At 39.0% G+C, this 23,863-nt stretch overlaps 4 protein-coding genes across 7 annotated transcripts; 1 reads left to right on the forward strand and 3 right to left on the reverse strand.

Moving 5' to 3' along the window:
* Positions 1–1,009: 1,009 nt before the first annotated feature.
* LOC137707984 (uncharacterized) lies at positions 1,010–3,525 on the reverse strand. Of its 2 annotated transcripts, XM_068446943.2 has the most exons (6): positions 3,232–3,525; positions 3,080–3,120; positions 2,823–2,986; positions 2,643–2,742; positions 2,379–2,548; positions 1,010–1,852 (listed from the first exon to the last, which is right to left on the reverse strand). In XM_068446943.2, exons 1-6 carry the CDS (start codon positions 3,366–3,368, stop codon positions 1,313–1,315), a joined length of 1,152 nt encoding a protein of 383 aa, XP_068303044.2. In that variant the 5' UTR covers positions 3,369–3,525; the 3' UTR covers positions 1,010–1,312. The 2 variants fall into 2 exon arrangements, with proteins under 2 accessions (XP_068303044.2, XP_088545021.1); XM_088688895.1 differs by lacking the exon at positions 3,080–3,120 and having other exon boundaries at positions 3,232–3,487.
* Positions 3,526–4,026: 501 nt separating this feature from the next.
* EMB3012 (embryo defective 3012) lies at positions 4,027–16,200 on the reverse strand. 2 transcript variants are annotated; one of them, XM_068446624.2, is made up of 36 exons: positions 15,776–16,200; positions 15,267–15,532; positions 14,992–15,152; positions 14,673–14,889; positions 13,936–14,282; positions 13,421–13,600; positions 13,153–13,288; positions 12,929–13,077; positions 12,532–12,643; positions 11,837–12,432; positions 11,610–11,733; positions 11,230–11,507; positions 10,870–10,980; positions 10,589–10,651; positions 10,291–10,482; positions 9,804–9,863; positions 9,590–9,658; positions 9,227–9,373; positions 8,991–9,110; positions 8,502–8,621; positions 8,166–8,321; positions 8,036–8,098; positions 7,813–7,943; positions 7,286–7,700; positions 7,059–7,161; positions 6,850–6,971; positions 6,571–6,642; positions 6,417–6,492; positions 6,202–6,309; positions 5,925–6,066; positions 5,710–5,787; positions 5,400–5,616; positions 5,187–5,253; positions 5,005–5,096; positions 4,742–4,802; positions 4,027–4,609 (listed from the first exon to the last, which is right to left on the reverse strand). In XM_068446624.2, exons 1-36 carry the CDS (start codon positions 16,081–16,083, stop codon positions 4,245–4,247), a joined length of 6,024 nt encoding a protein of 2,007 aa, XP_068302725.2. In that variant the 5' UTR covers positions 16,084–16,200; the 3' UTR covers positions 4,027–4,244. The 2 variants fall into 2 exon arrangements, with proteins under 2 accessions (XP_068302725.2, XP_088545020.1); XM_088688894.1 differs by having other exon boundaries at positions 5,710–5,790.
* Positions 16,201–17,614: 1,414 nt separating this feature from the next.
* On the reverse strand, positions 17,615–23,054 carry LOC137749490 (ABC transporter B family member 26, chloroplastic). 2 transcript variants are annotated; one of them, XM_068489589.2, is made up of 20 exons: positions 22,915–23,054; positions 22,333–22,462; positions 21,831–22,220; positions 21,526–21,653; positions 21,366–21,408; positions 21,220–21,264; positions 20,987–21,109; positions 20,795–20,898; positions 20,636–20,690; positions 20,481–20,551; positions 20,262–20,364; positions 19,793–20,003; positions 19,504–19,577; positions 19,351–19,407; positions 19,194–19,268; positions 19,005–19,079; positions 18,652–18,933; positions 18,519–18,583; positions 17,947–18,007; positions 17,615–17,862 (listed from the first exon to the last, which is right to left on the reverse strand). In XM_068489589.2, the coding sequence occupies exons 2-20, from the start codon at positions 22,336–22,338 to the stop codon at positions 17,782–17,784; spliced, it is 2,049 nt and encodes a 682-aa protein (XP_068345690.2). In that variant the 5' UTR covers positions 22,339–22,462; positions 22,915–23,054; the 3' UTR covers positions 17,615–17,781. The 2 variants fall into 2 exon arrangements, with proteins under 2 accessions (XP_068345690.2, XP_088545420.1); XM_088689294.1 differs by having other exon boundaries at positions 21,894–22,220; positions 22,915–23,042.
* Positions 23,055–23,171: 117 nt separating this feature from the next.
* Positions 23,172–23,863, forward strand: LOC137749492 (large ribosomal subunit protein uL15x). Its single transcript, XM_068489591.2, has one exon. It carries the CDS (start codon positions 23,249–23,251, stop codon positions 23,696–23,698), a length of 450 nt encoding a protein of 149 aa, XP_068345692.2. The 5' UTR covers positions 23,172–23,248; the 3' UTR covers positions 23,699–23,863.

Below are 23,863 nucleotides of genomic sequence, written 5' to 3' on the forward strand. Positions count from 1 at the left end.
CATTCAAATTTTACCCAACTACACTTATTTTGATTTTTTTAAAATTGTAATAATTTTTTACCGTTCAATAAAATTTGAAAGATCTGCATCGTTTGATTCAATAGCTAGAAGAGATTGGGAGAGAATCTCTTCTCAAATATAATTTCTATCTTTTTTTTATTTTTTATTTTGGGTTAATTTGATAGGCACCATTAAGTTCAGTTTATTTACAATCGAACACCACCATTTTTGTACACTCATATTTTACCAATACAATCATAAATCTCCTTTTAGTAACTTTGAATAGAAAATTCGGATTTTTGATTCGATGCTAGAGAGGTTATTTATTGAAATTATATTTTAATGAGGTGCGATAGTTGATGATTGAATACTTTAGTTGATGATTGAATAATTTGTTTAAATGATCAAAGAAGCTATCCAACTATTAACCTGCACATTATATGGCTTCTATAGCATTTTCTATTCTAATATCAATCTGAACAATGCGAGAAATATTTGAATCTGAATACAGAGTAAAAGATATTGCTTCTTTGAAAGTGTATGTAAAATAACTGAAAACATTTTTAGAGAGAATATTTTTAAGTTTTAAAAGCACTTGAAGTGTTTCTTGCAAGAAGTACCAACCATTTCTACATAAACACTTTTAACTATTTTTAAAAACACTTTAAAAAAAAAAACCCCCTTAACTATAACAGTCTATGCCAGCTGCTTTTGAGTAAAAACCTTTTCACCCTCATGACATGATGTTAAAATTTTATTTTGTTTTGAGTAACAAATTACCCTGCCTCTTTTTTGGTTAACGGAAGATGAGTGATTCGAACTTGAGATCTTCCCATATTATTATTGTTTTGTGGGACGTGCTCGTGTGCTTTTAACGAAAAATACTTCGGACCAGGAAAGTAATAACGAAATGGCTAACCCAACAGCGGATTCTGCAAAAACTAACTGAAGAAAATACCTCATGGCAGTCTCTCAATGCCGTCACAAGGAATAAAAACCAGTGCGGGAATGCAAACATCTGCACCAATGTGCAGACAGTTAATGTCAATTGCCAGGTCCCTTTAATCTCATAGTCCCGGTACAAAAAAGAGCTTCAAAGAAATATAAAGAATTCAACAAACAATTATATGGAACATCTTTGACACAAGGTTGCTCAGGCTCTATTGCCGGCAGTGCGAAAGTCTGAACGAGAGAGAAATGAGACCACGAGAGGAACTGAAAACGTAAGCCTGTCGACTTGAAGGCAAGAGCTACAAGGTTAGGTTCGCATTTTGGCTGCCGAGTTCTTCCGTTCTATGATACAACAAGCCTCTTACCTCCCATATGGATGATATCGACCACTACCTGCACCACCATATCCCCCTCCTCTACTACCGTAAAAGGAAGCTCCACTACCACCTCCGTAGCCACCTCCAAAACCTGCTGCATCATAGCCACTCCCGTAACCACCGCCACCAGCTGCCCCGCCAGCACCTCCATATCCCCCATAACTCTCACCAGCTCCACCATAACCGCCTCCTATATCATAACCTCTGCTGTAGGCTCCTCCATAACGGCCTGAATATCCCATGGAGGATTCTCCCCTATAAGCCCCTATACCACCACCGCCACCACCGCCGCCATATACTCCATATCCACCAAATTCACTGCCACCATATCCTCCATAAGCACTCCCTCTACCACCATAGGCAGCAGCTGACCTATAAGCACCAGCACCACCATAACTGCCACCTCCATATCCACCATAGCTTTCTCCATACCCACCACCATATGCAGGTCTAGAATCATTATAACGTTTCGATGGTGGTGCAGGTTGGTTTGGCTTCTTTGGCTCTGCCTTTTTTATCTCCACCTACAAGAAATAACAGATGAACCTAAATTATCAAGCTTCTTGAATGATCAAAGATGCATTTACTATATGGCCAGACCGTCTAAGTACACGTAAACTATTTTCTTGTACATGAGTGAATTCCACCTCAGTTTTGCTTAGTCAAGCGTATTGTGTCATGGTTTCTTTATTCATCACTTCAAAACAGAATAAAGCAATATGAACATTTTTTTGGTAATTAAAGCAATAAGAACTTTTAAGTAATATGCAGGTACTACTAAACCAAGCAACAATATAGTGCAACCCATTATGAAACCATTATTCCACATAGATCAGCGAAAGCAGAAAATTAAACAGGGAGCAAACACTTGATTGACAGATGAGACAACACATCAAATAGACACTGCAAAATTCGACACACCATAATTCTAAACTACAACAGATAATGCATATGATAACTATTTCGGAATTCGCTGCATGTGGCATAATCATAAAGCATATAAGGGCACAGACAAATGCAAGCACAGCCTTTTATCAGTAGACAACTCACCTGAGCTCCAGCAAAATCAAGCTTGTTCCCCTTGTCCAAGAGTTCATCAACTGCTTGATCTGTATCAAAGGTGACAAATCCAAATCCACGGGAGCGACCGGTGGAGTGGTCCCGCATAATCTGATGTTCCTTAACCTCTCCGTACTGTGAAAAGAAGTCGCTAAACTCCTCTGCCCATTTACAAAGAACATAAAAGTACCTCATTAACTATACTCAAAGAAAAACTAGAAACGGAAAAGGGCAAAAGCAACCAAAAAAGGGCACCTTCATTTACGGTTGTTGGAATTCCACCCACAAATATCTTCTTAGTCTTGAAATCCTTAGACCCCATTGCTCCCCGGGGTATTGTTCGCTTGATTTCGACCTACAAAGTATGAAAAAATTTTTTATAAAGCAAGCTCCTTTTTTACAAACAAAAGAAGCATACAGCTTGAAAATACCTACTTGCTTGCCATTGATAACATGAGTCTCCTCAATGACTCTATCAACCACGGAGGGGTCTGCATACGTCACAAACCCGAAACCACGGGGTTGCCCCGTCTTCCGGTCCTTCATTATCACCGAATCTATAATCTCACCGTACGCACCAAAATACTTTATAAATTGCGCTGCATTACCAGAAACAGATCCCCAATCAGAAACCCTAAAAACTACAAAATCACAGTAATCAACTCAGCAGAAACGAAAATTGAAATTCCTACCTGTAGTAGTCTCTCTTGCCAAACCCCCTATAAAGATTTTCCTACGGAATTACAGAAAAATAGCTAAGCTGAGAGTAGTTTTTTAACTGGGTTTTCCCTAAATTTTCTCGGGAACCAAACGGAGTTAAAATTAGAGGACAAAGAGAGCTTACCCGGGGCTGGCGCCGTCGCCAGTTTGAGGCTGGGACCTGCTGTAGTCGTCATCCTCCGCCGTCTCGTGTCTATGGTCTGGCTGGTTATTGTCCTGAGCTTCGCCATCGAGGTTGGGATCGTTCGTCCGAAAATCCATGGGGGTATCGGATTCTGAGAGGAGGAACTACAGAGAGCGTAGAAGAAGTTTGAGCCCTAGAAAGTAGACAGAGAAGAGGAAGTACTAAGAAGGGTTGGCTGCCGAGGATCTTAAACCTCTCAACTCTCACGAACTAAATATATATATGTTCCTTTTCTTTTTTTTTTTTTTTTTTTCCTTTTAAAGAAAGAAATAAATCTCCGATATATTTATGAAGAAGCAATATTGAATTTTAAAATCCATTAGGAGCTAGTCGGGTGACCGACATGAGCCTAACTATTAGGCTTCTAATGAAATTTTTACAAGATTAGGAGTATGAGATACATGTTTGGTATAAAGATTTGTTATTTCGATATAAAATGATATTTATTTTAAAAAAAAAGAAGGTAAAACTTTGGTCGTGTACGACTTTTTTTCACACAAGTAGTATTGAAAAAGTAGATTTGAAGTTTCAGACTGTGGAAAATAAATACTCTTAATCACTCAAGTTGTAAGTTGTAACAAAGTGAAACGAGTTGGTCGCGAGGAAAAGTATAAGAGTTGCGTTAGAAAAAATGTGAAAAACGTAGTGGAAAACGTTTGGATATCTTCGTCAAACAGAAAATTCCTATGCACTCACCTACTTTTGGCATGAACAAAAGAACATCACAGCATAATCTTAGGCTTCAAAATCTTAATCGATTACTTAATCCGTAGAAATACATCGTATAAATACACTAACTGAACCAATGTACGTGACATACACCAAAATTTGGTCAAGAAACGCCTTGTTTGGCTCTCAACAGAGTCACAGAAGGACTTGAATTTACATCGTTACATGGTACATCTTTCCGAGTGAGAGTCCCCTATCTAACCTCCAAACGACGGTCCAAGAAACTAGAACGTATTCTGTGGATTAACTCTCCTCCGCGGCTCTCGCCTGTAGTATGGAGTTTCATCTATTGTTCTTCTAACGTAATCTATGAACGGCTGAGGTGTTCGAGGAGACTGTTCGCTCCCAGCAGCTGGGCTGCTAGTACGTTCGGGTGTGGCTGGGCCTGCAGTGCTTGGAGTGGCTGGAGCGTTAATGGATGTTTGAGATCTATCCAGTCTATTCGCCGAATAACATATGGTGAAAGCAACTGTCAAACCCGATAGAGCAAGACATCCAAGCACCGTTGCCCAAAGTGTATGATTGATGATAGTTTCAGATGCCGTTTTATCTCCAGGGTCGCCGCTGACATCAATTTCCACACTCTGACCTGCATACACGATATAAAATTTTATAGAATCTCGTTCGAGAGTACCTAAAGATTCACCTTCTCTGCTTCAATTACTTTTTGTAAAATTTCTTCTGGAGTGTAATATGAAGATTTGGGATAAAAAAGACTCACCACTGGCTGGAAGTGTAATGAAAATTGTATCTTTGAATCTCTTGGATCCTAGCATTCTGACCTGAAATGGACAAGTTGCATAATCCGTGAAAGATATCAAAATTCAATATACGAAAATGAAATCAAACTGTTGTGTCAATCGGATGGACTCAGTTAAGGAAATACGATATGGAACCAAGGAAACGCTTATATGTTACTTTTAAACATTTTCAAATTCAAACCTTCACTCACCAACCTAAAGGACAAATTTTACCAGTACTCACCTCATATTTTGCATGCCCACCGATCCCAGAACCTTCTTTATGGATGAGAGTAATGAGTAAAGAATCCCGCTCATGCCAATAGATTTCAACATCTACAATTAGAAGAAATCAACCGATGATGTCAGAGTCCAGAGCAAGAGGGGAGAGAGAGATGGTCAAAGCGCCGTCTTCTTAGGTCTTACCTGTGTTTCCCAGGATTGTAATAGTAGTCTTGTTAGAGTCTGGGGTCAGCTTCAACTGCATTGAATCCTGAAACATTTCAAGAAACAGCCACATCAAATACTATTAACATTATGATCTCGTTCAAGGGGAGTCACAGTATAAAAACTTATAGGTGCACCATACGACAATGTTTCAGAAGAATACGAAATACATGCTGCGAGATATGTCGCTACCTTGCCCATCTCTAAAATGGAAAACCCTCCAACAAAAAGAGCAGAAGCAGATCCGGAAACATGATCTGCTTCTCTCAGTGAAGCATTGATGGAAACAGATATATCTGATTTCATATCCTTTGACTTGGGTACCAAACGAACCAGATGCTCCGGTGAGTAAGGAAAAAAGCGGCAGTATGAGCTACCGGTATCAAGATCTAACCATGGTTTTGCATACCTTTAGTTCATGAAGAGAAAAGGAATATTACCACACAAAAATGATTATTCAGCATATTTATGAACGAGTGAGGCTAGAGCAAAAGAGTTGTACCCAACAAAAGGCGGGTCAACTCTACAGTCATACTGGAGTTCCTTAGTGTTTCCAAGCGCCTTAAACTTGTTGTCAGTACTGCTTTGGGTTTGGAATCAAATGGGAAAAAACAAAACATTAGTCTTCTCCTACAGAATTATTACTTGTGTTCTTCTGTCCCGGAAAGCATAATGTAACAACCAAATAATGCATATAGAGCATTCATGGTTACAAACCTGATCTTCACATAGAAGTTATATCCTTTAGTTGGGAAGGGAACATTTGTTAGTGTCTCAGTTGGAGCATCCACAGAAATAATGTCCTCTGTTGGCACTATAACTGTTGTTCGCAACTTCAAACTTGAAGCTTCAAAATATACTGTTCACAAAAATGAAACCACGAATGAAATCTTGTGTCATCATATATTATTCACAAAAAATTACAGGGATAGGATAAATTTACAAAATTTTGTCTAGAATGGTAGATTCAACAAAACGTAAAATTGTTGTTTACCTTGAGTTGTACCTTCCCCAACTACTTCAGCCACCCCAGACAATGGGGATACAGATATGACACTTCCATTTGCAGTTCCCCAACGGCCAGAAATTTCATCATTTAAGCCTATCCACCAAGGTAAAAATTGTAACATGGTGGTGAGCGGGAGGGGGAAACTTGCCTACACGATATATAGTAAATGGATTTCAAAGTAAATTTTTACCATAACTTACCTTCTATACTGAAGTTAAGATGGCTTCCTGTTCGAAGAACTGGGTTTTGAGGATGTATATGAGCACCCACTGATATCTGAAGAAATCAAGTGTTCAGTTGATCTTAAACAAGCACACAGCAGTTTAACAAAAACAAATATCACAAGAGCTCTACCAGGATATAGTCCGACTTCTGAGGCATACGATGGATGGATATTCGCACAAGAGCTCTACCATGTCGCATCGCCTTCAACCAGAAATTAGAAAACAAGAGTCAGTCTACGGCTCAGGAAAATCAAATGAATACTAAAATATTCTGCTGTCCTTTCACTAGTCTAGATCTTGTCTATACAAATGCATGTTGCTTGTTGAATACTCTATTTCCTTTTTGAAAGACAAACAGAAGAAATCCTTAACACAGCTTCTTGCATGGAATTATTTGAGTGAAGCAAACCTTGAGATGGATATTTCCACCGCCAACATGCGTGTTGCTGCTGTTGTTTATGGACACAACATCAGGAGAGTTGGTTGCAACATCAAAGAGAACGGCACCGTGTGCTTCATAGAAAGGGTTTCCTAGTCCAAGAAAAAACACAAGACTTTTAGAATAAATTTGAAACTTATCAAGTACCAATATTGATTAAATAACTGAATCATTGATACCTATCACATCAAGGTAGACTACTGGAAGAGAAATTTCAGCACCAACAGCAAGATTGATCCCGTGAAATGGTAACTCCTTGTTCGTAATTCTTATTTGAGACACCTGACCAAAATATGTAATATGTTTTTCTCTTAGATGTTAAACCTTTTTCTTGTCTGTGAGTAGTATTTGAAATAAACCTGCTACCTTATATTTAGTTTTCAATCAGCAGAGATTATATTCATACCTCAGCAACTTTGATGCAAGCAGCAATCTCAATTCTACCCGTCATACGATCTTTTGCCTGAATGCATGCAAGATTGTTACTCTCTGATGTCTTTATTCTGTCTCCGTCGATGGAAATAGCATCCTTTTGCACACCTTCATTCTTTTCAGGGAGATTTTTTAATAAGGAATAGATAATAATTCCTTTATGACTCTGACTATCCCTTTGGCCATGCAATTCTGAAGATGAAGGTAAAATACTTGTTGTAGTATAATGAGGAGGAAGAACCCAGGTTATTGGGACTCCAAGAGCAAGAGGGAGATCAGGCACCACCGATATTGATAGAGATGCATTGTAAACTCTTCTCCATGATTTGGAACCAGAAGATATAAATTCACATGAGAACGAGACTGCAACATTTGTTCTCCCTGCAAATCTGAAAATTGAAAGACAAATGCTACTAAGAAGAAGCCACAGGTATTTTTTGTAAATGAAAATGGCAAAAGCATATATGGGTTATAACGACGGAAATAGAAAACAATGTATACCTTCCAGATATGACTTTGATAAAACCAAGCTCTTCCTCACTCATATGGCTAGGGAATTGAATCTTTTCTGAAAGTTCGAACTGAGAACCATACTTCTCACCAGTGAAGTGCTCTAAATAAAAGCTCAAAACCTACACAACAAAAACAGACACTCTTTGTAATTTGATGACATAATATATGTGTCATGGAATGATTTACGTGTAGCAAGAATATGAAAGAATACCTTTTCATCTTCTATAGTCCACCGGTAGTTTTGGCAGAGCTCATAAATGGAAAACAAATCACCCTGATGATATGCACAAGTAAGTATCTGATAAGAGTTCAAGCATAACCCTTCATTTTGTAAATTTTACCTCAGAAAATAAAGGATATATTGGCATCTCATGGCCAACACCAAGCAGATCACTTTGTGCATTCAGTGTCACCGAAGAAGGAACTCCAACTTTAACACTGCCATATGCTTCACAAATCACAATATCTCCATTTCTGAAGAATGTGGCACGAATAGTCTGGTCATGCATAAAAAATGCATTTGATTAGGAAAACTTTTTGCATTCCCAGCAATGCTGCTTCAAAGTATTAGACATCACACCCTTTTCTTATTATAATTGAAAAGGTAAAATCATATAATTAACATATGCGAATAGCTAAAAAGAATACAGTGAACTTGAATCAGCTATTTATCTTACAGTGTTTCCAGGTGACAAAGCAGACAGCCGTCCAAAAGATCTATGCATTGTCACTATTTCATCATCCAGACTCATATATTCAACATTTACACCAACTGTTGGTCCTCCTTTCACGGTAAGCTAAGCATAAAGAATTAACTTGTCATTACAGAAATTAAACATGAAATCGGCAGTGAACAATAGTGTGTTTGTGTGTGTGCCTAAAAGCAAAAAGAATATTAGTACATTTCAAAAATACTTTCCTCCTCAGTAGTTTTTAAAAATGACATACAACAACAACAACAACAACAACAAAGCCTTTTCCCACTAAGTGGGGTTGGCTAAGTCTTTAAAAATGACATACAATTAAAAAAAATTAGCATAACCAAAATCCACCTTCATCCCCAGTGGTTGCGGACAGCTAAAAGATAGCAACTACACCAACTCATTGTTTAAAAAAAATGCCGAAAAGGGTAAAATAACAAGGTCAGATTCATATTGGAAACATACCACATAAGATGCTCCAGGTACAAGGAAAATTTCTTGAGGGTAGATTACAGGTGGTGCATAGACTTCCACCATTATTGGTTGACTCAAAATTTCATGTCCAGATTGTTGTACAGCACTCACCTAATTTCAAGTACTTTTAGAAAACTTTCAACATTCATAAATGCAACAAATGATTTGACAATGTGAAGAAAATTAAAGATGGTAACACATAGGTATAAGGCGAACGGTGAACTTACAAAGAAAGTGGTGATCCCAAGATGTGTAGCCAAAATCTTAAATTTCGGGATATTAACAAATCCACCACCTGGGCTTGAGATATCATTAATGTCTAACACCTCAATAATATGATCCTCAACATGCACATGAATATTCATGTAGGCAAACTGCACAATAGGTTCCAAATCATCAAGCCTCTTGCATGCAAGATATAAAGCAAGAATATGGCTTGCACCATGTGCTCTTACACACAGACAAGAAGCCAAAGAGGTCAAGATCTACACAATTAAACATCTAGACCATAGATAGACCATAGATGTGTTCACCACAGGTCACTTGTCAACACGCAACAGAGAAGCCTAATAAATCAGGTCAATTCAAACCTGATAAGCATCGAAAGTCCTCCCATCACTAATCCCAGCCATCAAATCAATAGTCTGCGAGTTCCCTTCCTGAAATTGTCAAAGCAGGATACGGTAAGATCCATAATGGATGCACATTGAATTCTTTTAATTGCCCAGTAGCTCTGCAGTGTAACAAAAATAAAAAAATAAAAAACCAGAGAACCAGAAAAATAGTTACAATGGGAAAACATACCATAAGGCTTATTTCCTCTGGTGACACAATCTTTATCCAGTCAATGTCTACAACTTGTACCTAAATAATACACACACCTTCATGAGAAACTAGCCTACAAAAGCAAGCAATATTTAACATGAAAGATGAAGGCTTGTGACCAGAAAAAAGGCATAACAAATGAGAAAAGAAAATGAAACAATGGGCACTAAGAGTTTGATGGCACAATTTCAAGTTTCAAGAATCTGATTAAGTTTATATTTCACGTATGTGCAGTTTTGAAGTACCCAAAGACGAGGTACATGTCGTACCATTCTCTTAGAATCACAAGTTAGGATCCATTATACATTGAATCAACAGTTCCATTTCATAGAACATATTAGTCGAGGAAATTTATCGTGCATCTACACTCCTTGAAAGATCACCCAAACTGAAACTAAATTTGTTTCTCTCAAAAGTTAATCACCGAAATCAAACAATTGGCACTTCAGCAGAAGAAAGAAATTACCACAGCAGAAGCCGCAAGGGGAGGAGCAAGTCCAATATCATAAACTGTCACAAGTGCCGTCCCCATAGCTTTAGGAGACAGGATCAGTTGTGAGCACTGTAAACCTGTTGGGGGTTGAACGACTTCCAGTACTCGAGAATTATTCACAGTAGCTTCCAAGAAACAGCTCCCACCAGTAATTGACAGGTTTAACTGAAAGATGATAATAAATGCATTTTGTAGTTTATATGCCCAAAAGTAAGCACACAAAAATTTATAAAATGCGAGATAGAGTATTGATGAGGAGTTCAGGGCCTACCTTAGCATTGGGATTGAAATACACCAGATTGAACTCTGGGCTGACAATTAATGTAGAAACAAGCTGCACAGTTTTAACAAATCTAAACATGAGATTTTACAGTTTTAGAAAATTAAAAAGACCAATATACATAGCATGCATTTAAGAAATTTTAGTAGCAAGTTCAAAAAGAAAAAAAGGACCATAAACCCTGAATATAAAGTCATCCCATCCAAACACCAAACACCATATACCTGCAGTAGCAAAACTTTAAATATTCATCACATCCAAACATGATATACCTGTAGACGAATTGCATCTGTAAGAACATTATCTGAATCCTCAAGCAGTGGAACAGACTTATGAGCACCCATGTTATCTCTGAAACCAATGACAGTAGCACGAACTATACACTAAGACGCAAAGGATACAACGTGTTAGCTCATATAGCATTGCTATACTATGAAGTGTTCTAGAACTGAAAAGAAACCCTAATATCCAAAATGGAGGAATTTTGAGACTTTAACATCATGAGTCTAGAAACAATTCAGTTGATGAGGCTTCACTTGATGAGTTAAAGCTCCAGAACAAAATTTTGAGAGTCAAAAAGCATAATTAACAAGATACCATAAAACGAAGGACAATGAAATTCTAGGCAGTACCAGGCCTGACTCATTTTTCAAGCTCAATAACCTCTCCCAACTGTGCTCCAACCTCTCTAAATCATCAGCATCATCCCAACTAGCCATCTCGCCACAATTGATAAGTTCCCACCTTAAGGAAAGAGAAGATGAGTTTGCAAATGCTTCTCCAGAGTTACTAATACCAACAGCAGCTAATCTAATGGTGCGCCCATTTGCCACAGTAACAGGGGTGACACGGATTTTCCCAGAACTGCGATCAGCCTGAATTGCAGTCCGTATAACTTCACGTTCATTTACTGCAGAGTGGTCATTCACCAATAACTTCAAATGTGGATCTCAATATCACTGAAAGTAAATTTTAACTACTTGTAGTTTTAACGCAAGGAAATCATTTATACCATGTTCATCAGCTAGCAGAACAATTGAGGTAGGAATGCTACACGTAAGATACAGCAGAGCTTCTGCTACTGCAGGTAGAGGATGGCCATCCCCCACCAGATTACCACGTTTGAAAACAATTTTCTGAGTCATTGCAAGATAGAGAGATATTATATTAATAATATTTCACAAAGATAATTATATTAGAATTTAGAAAGCATCTGAAAGATAAAGAGAAGAAATTTACATAGGTTCCCAGCATTTGACATGAAACTCTGTACAGACTCTTATAGCTATCAGATAACCATTGCACAGAAGCCCCATTGTCAATATGACCATGTCCTTCATTTAAGATATCCATAGTTTCAACAAAGTCAATACCATTGTTCCACTTTTCAGGTCCACCAAGAAGCATAACATCCAGATGCGTTCCAGGGACAAGGTATATTTTGTCCAAATTTACCAGCTGCCTATCAGTTTCTGTTTGAGCCAAATCAAAAAAGTATCCACCAAAATGGTTTCCATCACCTGCCTGACGAATGCTAAGCGGTGAATATGCCGCAATAAGTGAAGATGCTTTTAAAACAATGGGCCCACTAAAAGAGCTATCCAAGTTGTGATATTCTTTTGATAATGTAGCATGAAGGGTTGCCCGACCAGAAGCCGAGGCATACAAATATGCCCGTGAACATGCGGGACCAGAACTTGATGCATAGAACTCAGCATTCCCTAAAATGTCTAAAGTAGGTGCCTCAACTGTTGCATTGACAATAATGAAAGACTCACTCCCTGCTTTCCACTTTATGAAGGAACTGAATGCATCACATCTATAAAAGTAGGCACCTGCAAATTAAAAAAAAATCAAAGTTTAAAAGGTCAAACACCACTGACAGAAATTAAGTACCCTACACTTCTGGTATATCATAATTCATATGTCATTACCATTTGATGCTTTCATTGTTACAGCAGCTTGAAGATGTGTTCCTACAACAGTCTCAACAGGGAAGTTCCGGAGCATGACCATAGATGCTGGAACAGAGACTTCAATGGCAACCTATCACAGCAGACTAAATACTATAAAAACTAGTACAGACAATAGGCTTGTGAGAGAGAGAGAGAGAGAGAGAGAGAGAGAGAGAGAGATAAATTTCTATGTAAACAGTGTATAGCATCTGAGGGTTTGGATGTAAAATCTTGAGGTTCAAATGTACGGTGTGCAGAGTACATAAGTTTAAAAGATTCCAATTAAGCACAAGATATAATAAGTATGAAGCAGGTCAGTAGGCATTCAGTTATATGAAGACGAGAAAAGAATCACAACATATTGAATACCCTGTACCTCATCATAATTAAATGAATCAAAAATGGATAGCACTTTAATGGTAGCTTTACCAGGCTTCTTAGCCTGGACAACCCCAGAAGCAGATACAGACACGATACTCATGTCTGAAGAGAACCATTTGTAGTCACTGGATGCTTTAGCACAACCTGTATAATTTGATGGTGTTCAGAAACCTAACCTTAGAGTCAAATGATAAAACAATTATCTAAAAAGCTACCAACCTCCTGTAGCCTTTAGCTCCACCTCCTGATAAACAGAAGGGGCCCACGGAAGGAGAATGGTTGGAGATGCACCACTTTTATCCAAAGTAAACTGGACTTGATCACAAACCACGACTTCTTGCATGACCTTGAGAACCTGCAAGGGGGAAATGAATGCATTTAAGCAAAATAAAATTTTGAAAAATGGAAAAAGCGAATAGAACAAAACTTAACAGCATAATAAACCGATCAGGAACTAGGAAAATGGCAATTAAGATCAAGTCATTACCTCCTTCTTCTCATTTAATGCACTAAAGTAAGTCAAAGAAGCTGCCAATTTACCCTGTCCCTGTGAAGTTGCCTTCAGGATCATAGAATTCTGCCAGCCATGTTTGATTGCAATATTGTTTGATACAGGAGAAAGTCTCCAGTAGTCAGACTGGTCACTGGACAACTTTAAATCATCACTCTGCAATTCAGGGATGGAACTTCAGAGCGGAAGGTAGCCAAAAACATAACAAGCTACCATATCAGAATAAATCAAAGCTATAATATAAAACAAGACAAACGTTTGCATCAAATGAGAACGAAGGACATCTGAAAGAAAGTATAAATGGACAAGAAAACATAGAATGCTAGAACATTATTCAACAGAGAGAAACAATCGATACGACAAGCACTACCTTGGATAAGACAATTATAATTCACATTGTGGAAAGGAAAACAAAAATGGAAAGGTCAAAAATGCAAATTAACTGGATAGATCAATGTTCAAAGAAGATACTGGAAGAATGCATGGGTTACCTCTGTAAGATAGATTTCTTGTGCATCTGGACCTTGTGAGAAAACCTTCATTTGAATGAGGTACTGACGGCCAGAAACACCATACCAACGTGTCATGGATGGAATTGCTTCAATTCCCTCAACAAGATCGCCAGAAGTAGACAAAGGTACCATGTATAAAGATAAAGAATCTGGCAGAACAACATTAAGTGATGACACTTGTATGTGGCCAGCAACCCTTGTATCTTCAACTATGGTGTTTGTAATTCCTAAGCTAAACGCATTAGCCAAGCCCATCATAGAGTCCACATGAGCAACAGAAGAGTTTGAAACAGACCATCGATGATGTGGAGACGGCAAAGTTACCACTGCAAAGGTCCAATGAAGAAAGGTAGCTTAGATCAAATAGTGCAATTTTTCACAATGGTTCTCTTTGAACTCTAAGGTTGAGCTTTAGCACTAGTTTTATTTTATTTCTGGAAGCTCCCAGAACCAACCATACTAGCAATTTACAGTTTTGAGTATCTATTCACAAAAGAAGCTTCCAACAAGCTCCAAAACAAGCATCCATCAATTAGATTTACCTCACCGATGAAGGTTGCCACACTTTTATGCAATCACAAGTCTATAAAATAAAAGCAAGTTTCCTGTAATGCAATCCATATTTCCGGGTGGCAGAATCAAGAAAGTAGACAACATACAACAATAGAAAATAAGATTGCTACTTTAGAGCACACGCATAAAGAGGGAGTAAAAACCTTGAGCTTTGTTCCCACGGATAATTTTTAGACTATACTGAACAGCTGCACCAACGAGGACAAAAACAGGTGAGGGAGGATCAAGTGACATGGCTTCTGCTACAGTAAGAGCAATTCTGTCAGTCATGTGCTGGAATCGTGGCTCAAGCAAATTTACAGAAACAATCTCATGCCCAATTTCGATTCCCTTTACAACGTACAGATCGGAAAATACACCCTGCACACCATACATTTGAAAAATAAAAAGGTTAGAAACAAATCGAAAATGCAGTAACCTGCTGATATTGCTCAATCACACCCAATTGAAGTATACACATACATTATCTTCAAGGCTTATTTGGATATCTAGGTCTCCACACAACCCACCACAGTCACTCAGGGGAGAATCCTTTAGAGGAACATGAGCAAGGTGGTGAGGCAGTTCATTGGTTTCCAGCTGCCACATAAATTGCAATCCCACCAGTGACGAAAACACATTTTCTGCAATGCATATCGGCAAATCTCTTAAAATTTAAGAACCAGCGCAATTAAACTAAAGATAGAACAAATGGTAAGCCCCAAATATCTCGCGATAATTAGCATTTCAAAACATACCTTCGCTGTCAAAGGCACGAACTCGAAGCGTGGCAAGCCCATCCAAGTCAAGTTTAACAGAATTATGAAATATCTGAATCCTAGAAAGCTTGTCAATAAAAACTTTGCAGCGAATCACAACTCCAGTATTTACATCAGCAGCATAAACAGCAGTTTCCTTCCGGCCACTAAACGGAGCAATTGATCTCAATAGTGCACTCGTCGAGCAGTGACTAGTTGAGTTATATTCCGGCAGAACAGACAGAACGTCGTGGTGATCCCATGACCTGCAACCATTTTTCATAAATTTCAACATTTATATACACACACACACACACACACACACACATATATATATATATATATATATATATATATATATATATATATATATATTACCAGAAACATCAATTTAGCACAAACAAGCTTGAAAAATGACGAATTCATATACTGTAAGTACGCATAAACAAATACATACATACATACATATATATATACACACACACATATAGATACGCAGAGTGGCTTACCATTTGAAGCAACCATCGCTCCCCTGGAGCCGATACTCGACCGGATGAGTCATTCTGGGAGGCAGCAGAATGTTGACGTCTGCAATGTGCGGACCGGAGCCCAAATGCGACGCCGTTTGGCCCGCCACCAGAAGAAGAGACAAACCGAGCAGAACAGTGTATCTCAACATGTTCATCCGCCGCACTGAATCCATCTGAAAGCTCCAAGTTTCAGCTTCAGAGAGCTTCGCATAAAAGTGAAACTCACCAGAGAGATCGCCAGAGTCGGAGCTTGAGCATCGGAGCTTGTATTCGAGGTGAGCAATCATGGACCGTAGAAAAATGGAGAATCGAAGGGTTTAGGGTTTTTGGGGGTTAGTGTAGTGGAAAAGAGTGAGGGAAAAGTACTTGATTCAGGTGGTGGGAGACGTGGCGACGAGGGATTGGTGGTGACGCTAAGAACTGTCAGGTTAGTGGTTTATATATGGGAAGGATGTCGAGATGTCTGTTTATTTTTGGGGACAAGGAATGTTTACCCTTTCACTTTTGATGCCCTCCTGCCTTCTGTTTTGTATGATCACGATTAAATCACGTCAATATTTTATATTATTTTTTTATAAGAATAATAAGACAAAATAAATAGTAATATAAAATGTTAACATGATTTAACTGTAACCACACAAAACAAGAGGGCACGGGAGGGCACCAGAAGTGGGAGGACAAAAAATTCTTGTCCTATTTTTGGAGGGAGTGTGGATGCGCACCGAGGTTTATCAACTTTAATCCATTTGGAGAAATTATCTCTTAATTTTAACCCAATTGAAGAAATGGTTCATCAACTTTAAACTAATTGTAGCAATGGTCATTCCAACATAACTCATTTTGTTAAAATTTTGACGAAATTGATGAAAAAGATCATATCTACACGTTTTGATGAGTTGAGGGACTAATGGTAATGGATTTTTAGTTGAGTGACTATTGCTCTAATTTGATTAAAGTTAAGGGACTATTACTACAATTTACTTTTAAAATTAAATAGTCAAAGATTTGGAAATGATTTTGAAGCAATACGTTTGTGTTTGAGTTACTTGATTTCAAAACCCTCCACGCTACACATAGGCTTGGCAAATGGTCGTGTGTTGTTATGTTTGTATTGTTTTCGCTTTTTAATGGATCGAATCATGTCAAGCATGTTATCTTTAACGTGTTTTTAAAAGATGGGCCGATAACGACTCGGTTCATTAATAGATCATGTTATTTCGTGCCAGATTAACGAATCATGCAAAAAATTATCATGTGTAAATTTTAAATTTAACAAACAATATATTATCTCTTAACAGCTAATGTGACAATGATCGGAAATTAACATGTTGACTTAAAACTTATTACTTTCGTGTCATAATTGCAGATATACTCAATGTGCAAAACACGACGACTATGGGAACACGTGGCGCAAGAAAACCTCCTCGCTTAATCCACGTGTAGCACCCCTTGATGGCTTTAATATGCATACTTCATTCTTTAGTGTACTCGTAAATATCTTTCCAGTTTTCGCCTTTACATGCGAGTTACTAGTACTCCTTCCATGGACGAGCAGAAGAAGAAGAAAGCTACGCAGAGGTCGGAAGCTGAAAGCAAGGTTAAGGTAGCCAAGGAAATTAAAGGCGTAGCCGACGAAGAGACGAGCAACAGGAAGACGGGGAACGAAGAAAAGCATGGAGAACCAAAAGGCCTTCCTCACCAACAAGTTCCCCAGCCCGGATTCAACACTGAAGCCCTTGAGCGACTCTAGCGAGTCTCGTCCAGGTTCGTTTAATAATTATTTCGTTTTTAGTTTTTATTTTCTTGTGATGGCAAGAATTTCAACAAGAAAAAATGTACTACTTCTATCTTTTCCTTTTTGAAATGGGAAATTTAGCAAATAATTGACAGTGGCAACGCGTTAGTTGGCGAGGACAGTGTGCCGCCTTTTACTTTGAGTTCGATATTAAGGTAATTACAGTAGCTTAGAATATCGGATTGACGAGTCAAGCCAAGGCGTCTGTTCGAGCTTTAACCAAGTTTGCATATAATCCATCCATCTTGAGGAGCTCTGTGTGCTTTCCCATCTGCATTTTTACCATTACACAACTTATAAATTGATGAATAATTTTGTTTTTAATCCACAATTAGATGAAAAAATGACACCCGACCTCGGTGATTCTTCCGCCGTCCATCACAACGATCCTGTCAGCAGCATCTATGGTTGAAAGCCTGCGAAAGAACACTCAGTGTATTGCGGAAGATCTCTCGAAAACAAAAGAGAAGAACGTGGACGGGGAAATGGTTTCCGCACGTCCATTTTCTCCTTCTGCATGCCTTCCTTTCTTCTTTTGAATAAATCAAAAGAGAGTAGATATAAAGAGAGGTGAGCATAGCGTGCGAAAATCATTTCCCATGCAGATTATGTAGTTGTTGTAAGCAGTGTTTTAAAAAAAATCCTTGAGGCGTGTCTAGGCGGTTTTGAAGGTGGGGTGATGATGGAAACGCCTTTTGTCCAGGAGTAGGCTTAAACTCGCCTAGACATGGTTGAGACGCGCTTGAGGCGTTCAGCTTGGGCCTTTTAAAAAAAAAAAAAATTGCCCAAACCCAAAACAAAAACTTCAAATGTTTGATTTCGACTCTAGATATTTGATTGTTGATTAATGTGCTTGAAGAATTATATATATAATTATGAAACGACTTGGCTTCGCCTTCGCAATTTAAAACATTGGTTGTAAGTTACCTGTGTGCTATGACAACGACAGTTCGTTTTGCTTTAATGTCATTCCTCATTGCATGAAGAATCCCCTGCAGATGAAAGAACATGAGGAACACTGAGCCAGCTTCAGGACTTGCATGGGGATAAAAGGACTTGCCTTGACATAATGTTCAGTTTCAGAATCTAGAGCGCTGGTGGCTTCGTCAAGGATCAGTATGGCCGGGTCTCTGAGAATCGCTCGGGCGATAGCAATTCGCTGCTTTTGACCCCCGCTGAGCAAACCATCATCAACGATGGTTTCGTAGCCGTCAGGGAGAGAGGAGATGAATTCATGAGCATAGGCCTGCTTTGCAGCCAGTTCTATATCTTCGTCTTCGATTTCTCTAGAGCATCCGTACATTATGTTCGACTTGATGCTCATACGAAAAAGATGAGGTTCCTGTCTGAGACGAAAACTTAGATTACGATTCTAGTTAGCTTAAGTAAATCTTGCAGTTTGTGTATGCTAACCTGTGGAACAAATCCAATCTTCCCTCTCAGCCACCTGATATCCAACTCTCTGAGCGGAAAATCGTCGATGTAAATCTGCAGATCAAATTAGCTTCAGAAAAATGTGATGACAGTCCATGACAGAAAATATACTACGAAACAGAATGTACTTCGAGCGATGGATGAAACCTGCCGGAAGAAGAAGCTTACCTGACCGGCAATTGGTTCATAGAGACGCAGCAAAAGATTGACCAACGTACTCTTTCCGCTACCACTCGGACCAACCTTGGCATCAGATGCAAGTCAGTCCTTAAAGTTGCCTGCCCTATAGGAGGGATCATAACGAAAGAGCAAAGGTATGTCTTACAATTGCGACGACTTCATGTGCTTGAATGGAAAGATTTATGTTCTCTAGTACGGGGACCTGTTAAAATTTTCGAGAGATGTCAATAGTTATCTGATGAACATTTGTAGCACAATGGGAGATGAATCGGATTATTTAGGCCGAAAAAAGACATACTTTTGCTCTTGCAGGATAGCGAAAAGAAACATTTACGAACTGAATATGTCCCGTTACCCTCTGCAACTCCACACCTGTACACAGTGGGACATTTGAAACGGGGTTATATGAAATCATTTGAAGATATAGGCGATTCCAGATAAGTTCATATCTCTAAGAGCAACTGTGATATCCGGAAGCATGAAACCGATGAAAAAGAGATGCCAAAACTGACTTTAAACGACATATACAAAACCTGAGATAAAAAAAGGTTATACTTCCCCTTCATGAGATGGAGTGCTACTACTACCTTTCGATAAGACTTGGTCACTGGGCAACAAGTCCATTAACTGAAGAACCTTTTCACTTGCTCCAACTGACTGCATTAGCGACGATACGTTATCCGTGACCCTCCAAGTTGCGAAAATTAACCACTCGCAATACAGTACGTACTTCGTCAGTTGCTCAGCTGATACACGACCGCTCATGATTGAAATCCCTCCTAACACCACTGCGATAACCTGTTAAATGTGATTCGAGAAAATGGCGTCAAAGAACAGATTTTCGTTTAATCGCAGCATGCAAAGTACAATTTAGTTAGGGAATTGTTATTGGCACGCCAAAAATCTCATTTTGCACTCTAAACTTACTATAATTAGAAAGAAAAATACACTTATGAGGAGTGTAGAATGATATTTTGGGAGTGCTAATAACAGTTCCCTTTAGTTAACTTAAGACCCAAAACCTTGGGATTTAGTTAACCAGAAAAGAGGACAAACCTGCGTCGCACGATAAAGAGTACTGAAACTCACACTCCAGAGTCCATAAGCCACGCTCTCTCGAATGTTTATAAACGCTACCTTGTCTAGCCATTGCTCGAACCTAATAACACAAAGAAATGCACGCTTTGGGTGTCCGAATTTCATAGTTCCTTATGTTTATTAGAACAACAACAGTAAAAAGAAAGATGAGTGACAGGAAAATAATAGTAAAATTGCCTTCCAAACTCCTTCTTTTCAGTTCCATAAACCCGGACAGTTCTCATTAGGGAAAGTGTTTCTTGCGCAGCCTACATTCAAATAGGAAAACGATCAATATAGGAAGATTGCCAACAAATTTCGGAGCAATTTGGATCAATAGTCTGCCTATGTACTTCATTGGCATCAGCAGTGAAGTCTTGGACTAACTTTGCAGCTTTCTTTTGGTACCTATATGTAGTTATCAAATATTAAAAAAAAAAAAAAATCAAATATATAGCTTCAAAAAATCCAATCAATCATATATCAAGTAGACTGACGGTACAAGAGCTTACCGGCCATAACGAAGAAAAATCAGAGATAATACACAGCATATAAACAATGCAGATACTGCGAGAGGCCAAGATAACATCAGCAAATTGATCAGTGCACCTGTCCCCTGAATATTTAGAGAAACCTGCAACTTAACTAGATATCGAAATCAAGTGCACACATTGAGGAAGGGGAAGGAGGGTAGGAGTCACAACCTGAAGAACATTGCGTAATATTAAATGAATATCATTCGCAATAACAAGCGATAATCGTTGACAATCAGCCCCGAGTCTGCTCGTCAAATCACCAACTGCTTCTCTGTCGAAAAAGGATATATCCTACATCAAAGATAACAGCAAAATAGAGTACCATATCGAATAAAAACGAGGATCAAGTGCGTCAATATCGTACATGAAAGATAACACCAACTGCTAAATGGAACACAAACCTGGGAAAGAAGAGCGCAGTATAGAGTTTCCCTGAGGCGCTTCACCTGCAGTATCATGATTCAAGCAGCAGACGGTGTACAATAAAGATTAGACGAAAAAATATAACCATTCTTGCAAATGGAGAAGGAACGAGGGAATGACGCACCAAAATAATATTGGCAATTCCAAAACAACCACTTCGCAGGCCGCTGAAATTTAAATGAAATATAGTAAATAATCAGGCATCTGAATTCCAACTCTAGCACTAACAAGAAAAGAGATATTGTTTTCAGGTTTTGCAATCACAGAGAAATATAAGGACTGACCTGCAGATCCCTGAAGTGATACACAAAAAAGCCAAAAGCTTTGAGTTCCTATAGAAAACAACAGCATCGCCACTCTGAGCAGCAAATATGGATTCTGTCAATATACTTGGCATTGAGATTTCAGAAAGCTGCAGCAGAAAAACATTGCAAAATGATGGTCAAATCTCAATGTCAAAGTTGATATCTTGCTGATACAAACTATGCAGTAATGTATCGTAAACAAGACACATATCCCAAATATGAAATCCTCACTTAAACAATAGAAACATAAACACATTCAATATAAGGAAAGAATTGAAACGCACTGCAGCGATAATCAAAGAGCTAAATGCAATGAAGATAACCCATCCTGAGCTACGAGTCTCCACCAAATCCCACATTCGACAAAGAGCGTGCAGCAGTGTAACCGGCTCCGCGGCTGTGCAGCTTCGCTCTTCCTCATGCTCGTTTAAACTCCACCAGCTACAACTACCTCCTGGAAATGCAGACCAGGAAACCCCAACCCACTTTTCAACCACCTCCGAAACACCAAATTTGTTCTTTGGCCTGCAGAACCTGTGTGCCCGCGATAAGTTTTTGAGGTTGGAAATTGAAATTTGTTTTGTATTTAATGATGAGATTGGGAAGAGCTTTCCGTGATGGAGATAAGGGGGACTGAGAGTGCAAAGGTTTCGACTGGAACACGTCCATGGAAACTGGAATGGAATACAGCAGCTAATCAGCTATCCCAATTCCAAAATTTACAAATCTATTACACACAAACAAAATATTTTTTTCTCAGATTTTGCAATCAAAGTGATATATCACCTGCATATCCCTCAAGTCATACAAAGAAAAGCTAAAAACTTTGAGTTCCTAGAGGAAACCACAGCATCAGCACTCTCAGTGAAAAATACGGATTCCGTAAATATATTCTTGGTATTAAAATCTCAGATATCTGCAACAGAAAAAACATGAACATTGGTTGAACACATGATAAATTGTGTCTAATTTCAACAATTCAATCTCAAAGTTGTCATTTTCTGATACAAACTATGTAGCAATGTGTTTTATTTTATACAAACGATATTCTACTTTAAATTAATCTGTACAGCGGAATCTAAACTGCAGGAAGAGGATTTCGAAGCCGGGTGCAACAAGGGAGAATGTGACTCCGATCATGCCGTAACGTATCTTAAGCATTGACAAATAAACAAATTATGAAATTCTCACTTGAAAAATTTAAACTTTATTAACTCAAATATAAATAAATTAAGGAGGAAACAAGCAATTGATCAAAGCAAGTTTATGATATTCATGGGGTTTGCACTTTGCAGGCAGGGAATCAAAACGCACCGCATCAAGCAATAATCAAAGAACTAAACGCGACATAGACAAACCCGTCTTCACCTGAGCTCTGATCAGCTGTGCTGGTCCACTCGGAATCCCTGCTGAAGTCCTCTGCTCCGTTTGCTGTTGAGATAGAGATTGAGTTCCGGAGAGGGGAGAGGCAGGCAGGAGGTAGTGACCGTGGTGCCAATACTTCAAAACACGTGAGAACGTAAGTTGGGCCTCACTTGGAATAAGCAACGGCCCATACTCAAAACGCAGCGTTTCCCCTCGTTCGACAATCCATTTCCTCCTTTCTTCCCTATTTATTCTTCCATTAAAAAAACCCTAGCTCCCAAAGCCCCTCCATTTCACTCCTTAGCGGCCGCTCTCCAAAAACCCTAGGCGGACAACGATGACGACGAGGTTCAAGAAGAACCGCAAGAAGCGCGGCCACGTCAGCGCCGGCCACGGGCGTATCGGCAAGCACCGCAAGCACCCCGGCGGTCGCGGTAACGCCGGAGGTATGCACCACCACCGGATCCTTTTCGACAAGTACCATCCAGGGTATTTCGGTAAAGTCGGTATGAGGTACTTCCACAGGCTGCGCAACAAGTTCCATTGCCCGATCGTCAACCTCGACAAGCTGTGGTCGCTTGTACCCCAGGAGGTGAAGGACAAGGCCGCCGCCTCCAAGGGAGGAAGCGAGGCGCCGTTGCTCGACGTCACTCAGTTCGGGTACTTCAAGGTGTTGGGGAAGGGCGTGTTGCCGTCACATCCATTGGTGGTGAAGGCCAAGCTGATTTCAAAGACTGCCGAGAAGAAGATCAAGGAGGCTGGTGGCGCCGTCGTGCTCACCGCTTAGGTTTATTAAACCGATTTGATAATTCTGATCGTTTTTCCGAGTTTTCGTTATCTTATAAAATCTGCTACTTTATTTTTGAGATATGGTACTAAACTTTATTGCTTAATTTTAGATCGTCTTTGTTGTTCATGCAAACAGAGAATGAAATCGATTTTGTTGACTCCA

This window comes from Pyrus communis, chromosome 17, assembly GCF_041283825.1.
Source record: "Pyrus communis isolate YQ-2024b chromosome 17, ASM4128382v1, whole genome shotgun sequence".
Lineage (NCBI taxonomy): Eukaryota > Viridiplantae > Streptophyta > Magnoliopsida > Rosales > Rosaceae > Pyrus > Pyrus communis.

Coding starts and splice junctions, on each gene's coding strand:
- LOC137749492 (XM_068489591.2), top strand. CDS start 23,249: ATGACGACGAGGTTCAAGAAGAACCGCAAGAAGCGCGGCCACGTCAGC.
- LOC137707984 (XM_068446943.2), bottom strand. CDS start 3,368: ATGGATTTTCGGACGAACGATCCCAACCTCGATGGCGAAGCTCAGGAC. Junction 2,987..3,079: donor GGCAAGAGAGACTACTACAG/GTAGGAATTTCA, acceptor CTGGTAATGCAG/CGCAATTTATAAAGTATTTT. Junction 1,853..2,378: donor TTGATTTTGCTGGAGCTCAG/GTGAGTTGTCTA, acceptor TATTTCTTGTAG/GTGGAGATAAAAAAGGCAGA.
- LOC137749490 (XM_068489589.2), bottom strand. Junction 21,409..21,525: donor ATCACTTCAGGGATCTGCAG/GTCAGTCCTTAT, acceptor TTTAAATTTCAG/CGGCCTGCGAAGTGGTTGTT. Junction 19,080..19,193: donor ATGAACCAATTGCCGGTCAG/GTAAGCTTCTTC, acceptor TTTGATCTGCAG/ATTTACATCGACGATTTTCC.
- EMB3012 (XM_088688894.1), bottom strand. CDS start 16,083: ATGATTGCTCACCTCGAATACAAGCTCCGATGCTCAAGCTCCGACTCT. Junction 10,652..10,869: donor CAGATGCAATTCGTCTACAG/GTATATCATGTT, acceptor AAAACTGTGCAG/CTTGTTTCTACATTAATTGT. Junction 6,643..6,849: donor GTGGAAATATCCATCTCAAG/GTTTGCTTCACT, acceptor TTCTGGTTGAAG/GCGATGCGACATGGTAGAGC.